General features: G+C 43.6%; 1 protein-coding gene across 2 annotated transcripts; it reads left to right on the top strand.

The window, feature by feature from the left end:
• Positions 1-295: 295 nt before the first annotated feature.
• LOC147632211 (uncharacterized) lies at positions 296-1,931 on the top strand. 2 transcript variants are annotated; one of them, XM_086808862.1, is made up of 3 exons: positions 296-678; positions 844-1,447; positions 1,567-1,931. In XM_086808862.1, the coding sequence occupies exons 1-3, from the start codon at positions 412-414 to the stop codon at positions 1,644-1,646; spliced, it is 951 nt and encodes a 316-aa protein (XP_086664988.1). In that variant the 5' UTR covers positions 296-411; the 3' UTR covers positions 1,647-1,931. The 2 variants fall into 2 exon arrangements, with proteins under 2 accessions (XP_086664988.1, XP_086664987.1); XM_086808861.1 differs by having other exon boundaries at positions 297-1,447.
• The last annotated feature ends 8,992 nt before the right edge of the window (positions 1,932-10,923 follow it).

The following is a 10,923-nucleotide window of genomic DNA, read 5'->3' as shown; positions in this document are numbered from 1 at the left end:
TAGCTACGCTTATAAAAGCAGGCCACGTGCGCCCACAAAAGAACAGGGACATTCGACCGGCCAAATCACCAGATTTGAAAATTTCAACATGTCTTAATATGATACGTGTCGCTGATGGAGCAGTAATTGGATGATGTGGCAGGAAAAACAACACTGCAAAAAACGGATTGCTGGTGACGTGGACAAGTTGGGACGGATAGCTGGGTGCTTCAAGCCTGTTAGGACTGTCGGATGGGTCTCTCCCTCCTCTATATTGGGCAGAGAAAGCTCACCATTACTTATAAGTGTCCTCCTCTTCCTCCTTCCGTCTCTCTCTCTCTTTGTATACACCTTCAAGGTTTTCTTTTCCGCCCGCCCCCTTTCGCCTTGCCCTCTGTCTGCTCTCGCGCAGAGATATTTTTCCTCACTAGTATGAAGGAGAAAGCTTCTCTCCCTCTCTTGTTGAAGTCGGGTGATTCGGGTGTCGAAGATACCGCAGATCTGCGTTCTGCTTTTTTCGAAAAAAACCTCCGCAGGAGCGCGCCTGATGAGACCCCTCAGCCCTTTGCTGGATTTGGGTCTTTCCAGCAGCGCCATGGAGATGTTTCTGCCTGCGGGCGCCCTTCACGGTTAGCAGGTGGGCGCAGTGGGTCCTCCATGGAAGCTCCGGCCAAGCTTGAATCAGGTGGCGTTGTACAGGTAGGCCACCTGCCGAACACACTTCCTTCTGCCTCTGACGATTCTGATAAAGATACCCAATTGGGCTCTGCCCCTAACGCCGTTAAAATGAGTAACCAATTGGGTCCCTTGGATGCATCTCCTTCTGCCCTACCGATTGACATTATCCCACATTCGCCTCGTCAGATGCTGCCCCGCCTCAAGCTGCAGCATAAAGGAAGGCGCTTTTCCACAGACCTTGATAGAGGGGAAGCTTGGGAACGCAAGAAAGAACTGTACTTGGCTGATGATGATGATGATGATGATGACGATGGGGATGGTGAAGATATTTTTTGTGTCGATGATGAAGATGATGATGATGAGGGCAGCGTCCAACACGTGTATGACGGTGGTGATGATGATAGCTATGTTGATTGTGAAGATGCCGATGAATGGGAGGCTAGCAACCCTGATCAATGTGCATATAAACGTGCTCATGGTAAGAAGCCGGGCTGCCCATCACCTGGCAAACCACTGCAAAGAACGAGGACGAGGAGCCTGACTGACGAGGACCTGGAAGAGCTGAGAGGGTCCATTGAGCTGGGATTTGGGTTTAATCATGATGAAAGCAGCAATTTGAAAAGCACACTGCCTGCGCTAGAGCTATACTACGCCATCAATCGGCAGTATGCTGACGCGAAGGGCCGCGGTTCCCCCGTTTCTCCTCTGGATGGAAGCACACTTGCACGCACCAGCAGCGCAGACAGCAACGGCAGTCTCTCCTCCGAGACTTGGCGAATTTCCAGCCCTGGTTAGCGCACATATTGACGCTTTTGCCTGGTTGCAATTGTGCTTTTGAAGGTGATTTTGTATAATAGCTAAATAACCCTTAAATTCAATTGCATGGCTAATAATCGTTGATAATTGCAGGTGACCATCCCAGCCGGGTGAAGACGAGGTTGCGACACTGGGCTCAGGTTGTGGCATGTTCAATCAAGCAAGGTTTTTAGAACAAAGCAGAGGGTATAATCAGCATCCACACTTATAGAAACCTTCATGAACGTTGCTTAGTTTTGATAGTGTCTCGTTAATTTTGGCGAAGTAGTAACGATACAGCATGTGCCGATTTCTTCTAGGCTTTAGAGCCTGTAAATGCGACGATGAGCTTGAACAAGCTGCCACACTGCAGGCAGCTATGTTGCTGATTCCTTTCTCCTAATCACACAGTTAACTAATATCTTTGCCATATTTCGCAATTAGAGATTTTACACACATAAAATGCCATTGGAGAGCTTTGTCACTTGCTTTTAGTCTTCTCACCTTTCATTTTTGGCTGTGTAAGCTTTTTAAAATAGAACTGTGCTTTGCTGCTGCCAAGCCAAGCATGCAAAACTATACGTTCATTTTAAATTCCAAACATCTAGAAGTCCTCCTTTTTCCCGTTGTGCCCCTTTTCTCCGTCCCTTGCGGTCAAGTGGAAAGGACTAAGTTATGTTTAATAATGAATAGATAGATGTCACCTTGAAGTTTAGACTCTAGTTTTTCCTAAAATTATTTCTTTCTCACATAGGAGATTTTAATTTTTGACAAGCCATTCTTTTCACACTTTAATTTTATCAAAATATATCTTGAGGAGATTTTTTTTTGAGAAGGCCTCTTGTACCTTTGCTTAGAGGTGTATTTTATCAAGGTTCCGAAATGTAGTATATAACTTGTATATTACACATGCATTAACTTCTTCGTTAAAGAATTGAGAATGCGCTTATGTTTCACACTAACCGCTTTCATAAGTGTGAACATGATTTTGTCAATCTTGAACCTTTGATAGTCTCTTATTACATGCTAGGGAACTAAAGAAGTAGAAGCGGGTTACTCCAATGTATATATGTGAATGGGTGGTTGCCCAAATTTATAGATGTGATGGTGATCATGAGATGTAAAATAAATTTGCTGGTGTAAACTAATGAATAGTAATCATAAAGGATACATTCTCTCAAATGGTGATGTATAAATGGTTAAAAACAAGAAGTCGAGTTAATTAAACGAATATTGAAAAAATCAAGAAAATAAAACCAATCAAGCAAACATGGTCATGATAGATGACTTCATATGCAATCTTATATATGGGTAAAATTATAAGCCTTTATATGCTTACATGAGGCATGGTGGAGATTATATTCATTTAATGGAATCCCTCATTAAGTGCATCTTAATAATGATGTGAAACACATGGTCATGATAGATGACTTCACATGCAATCTTATCTATGGGTAAAATTATAAGCCATTATATATGATGTATTTGCTTACATGAGGCATGGTGGAGATTATATTCATTTAATGGAATCCCTCCTTAAGTGCATCTTAATAATGATGTGAAACATGTAAATTTTTTTTTTTGGCTCTGGTGGATGTAGGTTCAAATAAATTATTACTTAGGAGACTTCTGGTATGTTTAGAGACTTTAAAAGGTGGGTTGCCATGTGAAAATACTAAGCCTCACACTTGAGTGTGCAATGTCCCTATTAGGTGGATGCATTGATTTAGGCTCCTCTCCTTCCACCTAAGTTGCGCTTCCCCATCGCACAGTCCGTGATAAGTAGGTGCGTACTACGTGCCTTTTGCCCCACGCGTTTGCCCGTGGGTTAGATGCGTGGCTCACCGGTTCCATCGAATACTCACTTGTTGAAGCACAATGCGCTTTAGGCCCAAGCCACGGGGCTTCCTGAAGGGCTCGGGCCCCCCTTATCCGGGTATTACTTAGCATTCCATTTTACTTCCCCTCCCTATTATTTCTCCCCACATCCTGGCTTCACGTCTCCTACCTTTTACCTCTTCCCACCCATCCCTCTGCAACTCATCATCCCACATCTCTCATCTCCTATTCACAACATCTCACACCCCCCACTCCAAATATTCCCATTCTTGGATTATAGTTAAAAAAAAAAACCCTTTTTTCTAAGTGTGAATATGCCTTCTCTTTTACACCACCCAAAAGCTCATAAACATAAATAACACAATATCTATTTTTTGGGCTTTCAATCTGTGTGTGCATGGCGCGAGCATGTAGTATTGGAGTGAGAGAAAGGGAGATATATGAGTGTGTGTGTGTGTGTGTGTGTGTGAGAGAGAGAGAGAGAGAGAGAGAGAGAGAGAGAGAGAGACGTGTGGCTCGCCATAGAAATGTGTCCTTTTTTTTGGAAGGGCAGGGATCGAATCTCCTTGACCCTCCTTCGACGACGACGGGCCGTTGTATCGTCGTTGGAGTTCGGATTCAGTACAGCGTTGCCTTATCAGCTTCATCTATATAATGGGCGATCCTTCAGTGGCCCAGCTCATACTTTGGAGTCTTAACTGCCTTGTTATAACCTCAGCTCTAAAAGGCACGATGAATTGACTAACTCTTCACCGTGGGATTAACGGTGTGGAGGGGCTGGGAGAATCGGTGTCGTCCAACGCAATAAACTAAGGCTTCATAAAGTAATCTCGGCCTCTTTCTTGACGTGGCGTCTAGTTGGGAAAAATTAAGCCAAAAAGATAAAAACGTGGCAACCAAGCAAGCCAGCTTGGTAGTTTCACGTGGTGGCAGGAGGATCCGATTTGGGTGTACGAAATTGTGTCCTTGGTTACATGGGTCTTTTCTATTATTAGTTTTTTGTCAAGAACGTAGCAAGGGGGTCCGAGGTTGCATGTGTGGTGCATTCTCTCTACTGTGTGCCCACTAGTTTGGAGATAGCCCTCATTGAGCCAAGAACGCAGTAGTAGGGGGCGGGTCTCTCTGCTGTGTGCAAGAACGCTGGACGGGGTGGGTCTCTCTGTTGTGTGCGTTTTTCGTTAAGAACGCAACAGGGGGGTCCTTGGTTGCATGTGTGGTGGGTTCTCTCTACTGTGTGCCCATCAATAATAAGGAGGCAGCCCTCATTGAGCCAAGAATGCAACAGGAAAGCAACAAAGAACGCTAGACGGGGCGGGTTCTAGTAGCATAGAGAAGAAGGGGGTCCTAGCCAGCATGGTATCTAAGAAACCTCAAGTGCAAAGGTAGAAGAAGGCATTCATGATAGGAGAAGATGAAGAGAAGCTGGGCATTGACTGCAAGAAAAGCCAAAGCACACCAAGGCAAAGTCCTCGACTACAAGAAAAGCAATCGGTTATAGTACATGCAGGCATGTGATCTCCTAAGTCGCCCCCCCAATAGGATTTGTAGCATACGTCAAAGGTAAATTCGACCCCTGATAGCCTTCAACAAAATCCCAAGGAAAAGGTTAGAGGGGCTCATGGATGAAGTAAATGATTTGCCTTTTCTCATTGTCACATTGACAGATGGAAGGATTATTCGTAAATGCTACGCAAGTAACACCTGTTCACAACTTGTATAGCAAGGAGGAAGTTAATGATACAACACTTACAACATGTTCATGGGATAGACATTCACATCCTTAAGTTGCAAATCGGACGTCCTCCTAAGAACAAGGTAATAAGTCGTACTTCTCTGCACCCTCTTGCAACATGTTGGAAGAGGCAGTCCTATCTAAGATCCAAAGACAAAGAAAAGAAATTTGAACTCAATCGACAGAAATATGAGCGCGGTCAATATTTAAAGATGGAGCATGCATGGAGCGAGCTTCATGAATAAGTTCAAGACTACATCAAAGGAGGACTATATCTCTACTTGGGTGAAGCAAAAAATGGAGAGATACATGTCAACAGACCAGACGCTTGCCTTGCAAGAATCCAAGCGTGGATTGATAGCTTCTCTTTCTTGAACTTTATAAAGTTTATGCTTTGTTTCTTAGGGGTGTTAGGAGGAGAAGAGTAGTAAAAGTAAGCAAGTGTATAGAGGAGGCACTGCATACCTAGTTAGGTGCGATTGGGGGCAGGGAAATGCCGGCCCCACCTCGGCCAGTAGTCCCATGTCCCCAACCGCCCACCTAACTAGGTATGCAATGCCTCCCCCCTGCAAAAGCTCGTGATGTTGTTGTAATCCGCAATGTGGAAATGACAATGGGAATTTGTTTAAAAGTTCTTGTGGTTTGTGTGTTTGGCTAAGTATACACTAATAAACACTAAACCATAGCTATGGTTTTGTTATACCAACTAGGAGCAATTAAGAGTTAGTAAATTGTATTCCTTTTTTTTAATTTCAAAAGCAAGTTTTCTTTAACTATTAGTCATGGCACATGACAGAGGAAGTTTTTGACACTTTCCAAGATGGAAAAAGGGGTTCTTTCCCATTTTTTTTCCCTATTATCCAACATCATGAGCTTCTACAAAAAGGGGCACCACGTACCTAGCTAGATGCAGTTGGAGGTAGGGGATTGCCAGCCCCCACCCCGGGCTGGCAGCCCCCTGTCCCCAACCGTACCTAAATAGGTATGCGGTGGATCCCTTGTGGAAGCTCATGGTGTTGTCCTAATCCACAATGTCGTGATGATAGTGGGAATTTGTCTAAAACTTCTCGTGTGAGGTTGGTGGATAGCTTTTATAATTTTAGTGCTTTTGTGAGCTCGACCGGGAAATACTCGTGCATGCACCAAATGCGTTGCATATGAAGATGCACACATGGATAATATCGAACAACCTGCTCATCTTCACTCTCCTCATCCATACCTTCATGTCAATGATACTAAGATGATGTTTGACTCTCTTATGTCCAACTAGGACACCTTGAAACTCATAGATGGGAGAGACTCTGAATGGGTGATCGCCTCACAAAACTTGCACATGCTCCATGGCAGCTATTGATGATCAAGCCTCCTCTCATGGACAGGCTGAAAATGGTTCAACTCTCCCCCCTCCCTCCCCTTTTCATGGCGAGGAGCTCTCAAACCGATAATGCGGCTCTCCAGGGTTCATGGCTGGTCCATGGCCTCCCAAGGCCTCATCCTGCATGGGTGCATAGCATGAGCGGCACTCCATTTGGATTAGGAGAGCATATTGGGTACCATGCATGACGATGCCTTGTTGAGTTTACCATGCATGCCCATGCCCATGTTTACCTTGCCCGTACATTTGTTTACTATGCCCATGTCCATGTTTACCTTGCCCGTACATTTGTTTACTATGCCCATGTCCATGTTTACCATACCCATGCTAAGTCTACTAGGCAAGCATAAAGCTTGGGACTTGTAGAAGGCATGCATGAAGTGTCACTCCAATTGGATTAGAAGAGCATATTAGGTAACATGCATGCCTATGCCACGTTGAGTTTACCATGCATGCTTCTTTTGGCATTACTAGACGCTCTTTCTTTGCATCAAATCTGTGCACCCATGCAAGCATATTGGTATCCCTCATAAGACCTTAGCTTACACATTCTATGGTAGAATAACAATGACTGGTTTATCAAACCTTACCTTCAACTCACTTCCTAAAACACACAGTGCTGTTACTGCCCATGCCCACACCCGTTTTACGATGCCGAGTCTGCTATGTCCATGCCCATGCTGCTGAGTTTACTATGCCCGTGCATGTGCTGAGTTTACTATGCCCATGCCTGTGCTGAGTTTAGTAGGTCCATGGCGGCGCGGCTCTGTGCTTCATTGCTAGTCCATGGCATTTCAAGGCCTCATCTTGCATGGATGCATAGCATGAGCGGCACATCATCAAGATGGGAGAGACTCTGGATGGGCGATCGCCTCACAAAACTTGCCCCCATTCGATGGTGGGCTACTAACAATCAAGCCTCCTCTCATGGCGGGCATGCATGCTTCGTTTTTCATTATTACTAGATGCTCTTTCTGAGCATCAAATCCCTGGACCCATGCAAGCACACTGGTATCCCTCACAAGACCTTAGCTTACAGAGCATATGGTAGAATAACAATGACTGGTTTATCAAACCTTACCTTCAACTTTGTTCCTAAAACACTGACTGTTGCTATCCATGTCCATGCCCGTGCCGAGTTTACTATGCCCATGTCCATGCCTGTGCCCGTGCCCGTGTGCCGAGTTTACTATGGCCATGCTAGTCCATGGCCTCTCAAGGCCTCATCCTGCATGGGTACATAGCATGAGCGGTACCCCTAGATGGCAAAAAACCCTGGGGGGGTGCAGGGGCAACTCGGGGTTGAAAATCACAAGCGTGAATAGGGTTTACTTATTGTATGAAAAGCTTACTAAGTTCATCAAGATTATTGCTAAGTTCACTAATATGGCACTTTTTTGTAGGATTCGAAAACCCGAGAGAGTGATCAGTCATGCGTGGATACGGGGAAAAAAAGCAACATTGAGAAGAAAGTAAACTAGTCTCTATCTCTTTCACCCCCTCTCTTGAGCACTCATTGCAAAGAGAGTCTCTTTGCAAATGTAAACAACGCATATAATCATTCATAAGCATATATTCCATACTTTATCACCTAAAGGCCAACTTAGAGGCATGCTACATTTACTATGCCCATGCCCATGCCAAGTTTACTATGCCCGTGCTCGTGTCGAGTTTACTATGCCCATGCCCATGCCAAGTTTACTATGCCCATTCTTGTGTCGAGTTTACTTATTGCATGAAAAGCTCACTAACTTCATGTCTAGTTCATCAAGATTATTGCTAAGTTCACTAATATGGCACTTTTTTGTAGGATTCGAAAACCCATGCGAGTGGTCAGTCATGTGTGGATATGGGGGATAAAAGCAACATAGAGAAGAAAGTAAGCTAGTCTCTATCTCTTTCACCCCCACATTTACTTTTTGCATTGTTAGTTTACTAATATGGCTCTTTGTTTTGCAGGATTCAGTAATCCATGACACTGTTGAGTCGTTTTGTGGACACGGGAGACAATTTGCCCATAGAGAAGGAAGTAAGCGTGTCTCTATCTTTTTTGTATGTCTGTAAAGGTTTCTAGCAAGCCCAAAGGGCTCATCCACAAGCATAAGAAACTTGCATAACATCTCATAATATGGCTTATTTAGAGAGCCAACAATTGTCTTAATTTAATTTTTTATCGGCATCAAGGCCAATGTAGAGGTCATTTGTGCTTGTTTTACTCTCATTTGGTATTCATAGTCATCCACATGTAGTCATAATGAAAATCTATCCAAATCTGTCCCAAAACATAGCCCACTTATATGGCGCTTGTTCACAAGACATTTTAGGAAACCTGGGAACACAAAAGAGAATGCCAACATCAAGAAGAAAGTAAGTTTGCCTTTATCTCCTTCATCCCCTCTTGAGCTTAGAGAACACACTCTGTGTGTGTGTGTGTGTGATGATGATGATGATGTGTGTCAAGAAATCCCAAGCTTACAAGGTGAGTGATAAGTTTATAGGATGTTGAGCCATACGAGGATGGACCATGTGGGCATGGGAGCAATGATGAGGGTGACCAAATCATCTTGGCATGTGGGGTTACAAGGAAGAAGAAGCTACCCATTAGGTCAACACGTGCTGTGCGCAAAAGCAACAAAGAAGCCCCTATTGTTGTTTCATCCCCCACTTTGTTTGAGGCAGGCAGCATGTTGCAACTCACTTTTGAGATATCTCCCTCGCAAGTTACTCTCCCCCACTTTGTTTGAGGCAGGTAGCATGTTGCAATTCACTTTTGAGATATCTCCCTCGCGAGTTACTCTCACACAGAATGGGGAGGGGAGGTTGGTTGCAAGAGGCAATGTTGCACGGACAAGGTGTGTAAATCTACAACAATGAGCATAGCATGACAAACACATCTATTGACTTCTCGTGTTTTTTTAAATTGAGCTTGTGCTTGGGCTTGGGCTTTTGCTTTGCAAGCTTTCCTCTGGGGCTAAAATTGAATTTGTCTCCTCTCGCACCAAGCTCTTTGTGCGCATTGATGAGGAAGTTATGAGAGCAATATTTGTAGGCAAGGCTTCCACTAGGACTATGAACCTGTTTGGGATGTAAGTGTGCCATCAACTAACAATTTTTTTGTACTTGCTCATGATGTTGTCATAATCAGCCAAGTGGGAATTATAGTGGGAATTTGTCTTAAATTTCTTATGTTACCCCTTGTATGCACAGGTGGATGGAGAATAGGTTGCCACTAGCCATTCTTGAAAAGGTTGCAGTCATTGATGCTATGTGGTTTTACATGCCGCCACAGCTCCTCGACAACTTTCTCGGCCACTTCTTTGGGCATTTTGATGTGGTGAATATTCAGCTATGTTTCTTTCCTATTATCCATAGGTATGTCCATGGGAAAATTGTGTAGTTGTATTCTTTCATATATACATACAATATGTAAGCCTCAGTTGGTATCAATTTCCTGTGCTAGGCCTAAATCATTGGTCCCTTTTTACACTTTATGTGAATAAGAGTAAAAAGGTGCCCCACTTGCGAGGGAGAAAAAGCTATTTGCTTTACATGGACTCATTGGGGCTTACAGATCCGAAAGAGTGCTTGGACCATGTGTATAGGTGTATAGGTATGTTGGAATTGACCATGTGTATAGGTATGTCCGAAATGGGAACAAACACGTCATCTTATGCTAGTTTTTACCTAATTTATAGTGCTCTTAAATGCTTGGCACCACGAGTAGTTGATACCACCCTTCAGTGTGCTCTTTTCGACCTCGCAAGAGAGCTAAAGCTAAAGACTGTTGAGGTGAAGGAAACCCTCATCTGTTGGTTGTTACCTGCATAATTTCTTATGTATATTCTATTAGAGTCTAATGTTGAATGTGGGTGTTATATTTGCAGGTACCCCAGCAGCCCAATGGCATAGACTATGACTTTTATGTGATGGTATTTATGAGATATCTCATTGCTGGCATCCTACAATATGGTGTATGCAAGAATTGGATAAGTGGCTTATGAAAGTGTTTGCAGCTCAATTATGCAACTTTCTATTCTTGTTTGCAACTCAATTATGATTACCTCTTTGCTTGTTTGCAGCTCACAAAGCAATGGTTTCAACATGAAGACGTGTGTAGACTTAGGTCGGAGCTACATGCATGGTGCATAAGCTATTTAGACGTGCTGTGACGTGGACCATTTTGTTACGTCATTTTGCTCGGATGTGTTCCATTTTGGATGTAGTGACTTTGCTAGCTAACGGAACTAGCTTAGATGTGTTGCTCCATTTTGGATGGTTATGACATTATGCTCATCAGATGTGTTGTTCCATTTTGGATGTAGTGACTTTGCCAGTTATAGCAGTAGCTCTGGCTTTGTATGACCCTTGACACAAAGTAAATATGATCGTTGCTAGTCCATTTTTGGAGGTTCCAGTTGTAATGTACATGCAATTAATTAGTGTACCGATATTTTACATGGAGATCATGAGGTTTTTTTTTTCCACACATGCTCTGTGTGTGTAGAACTCACATCCTAGGCCAGCA

The sequence above is a fragment of the Cibotium barometz genome, chromosome 14, assembly GCF_041138505.1.
Source record: "Cibotium barometz isolate CiBa-2024 chromosome 14, ASM4113850v1, whole genome shotgun sequence".
Classification (NCBI taxonomy): domain Eukaryota; kingdom Viridiplantae; phylum Streptophyta; class Polypodiopsida; order Cyatheales; family Cibotiaceae; genus Cibotium; species Cibotium barometz.
This window is presented reverse-complemented; position numbering and strand designations above follow the sequence as displayed.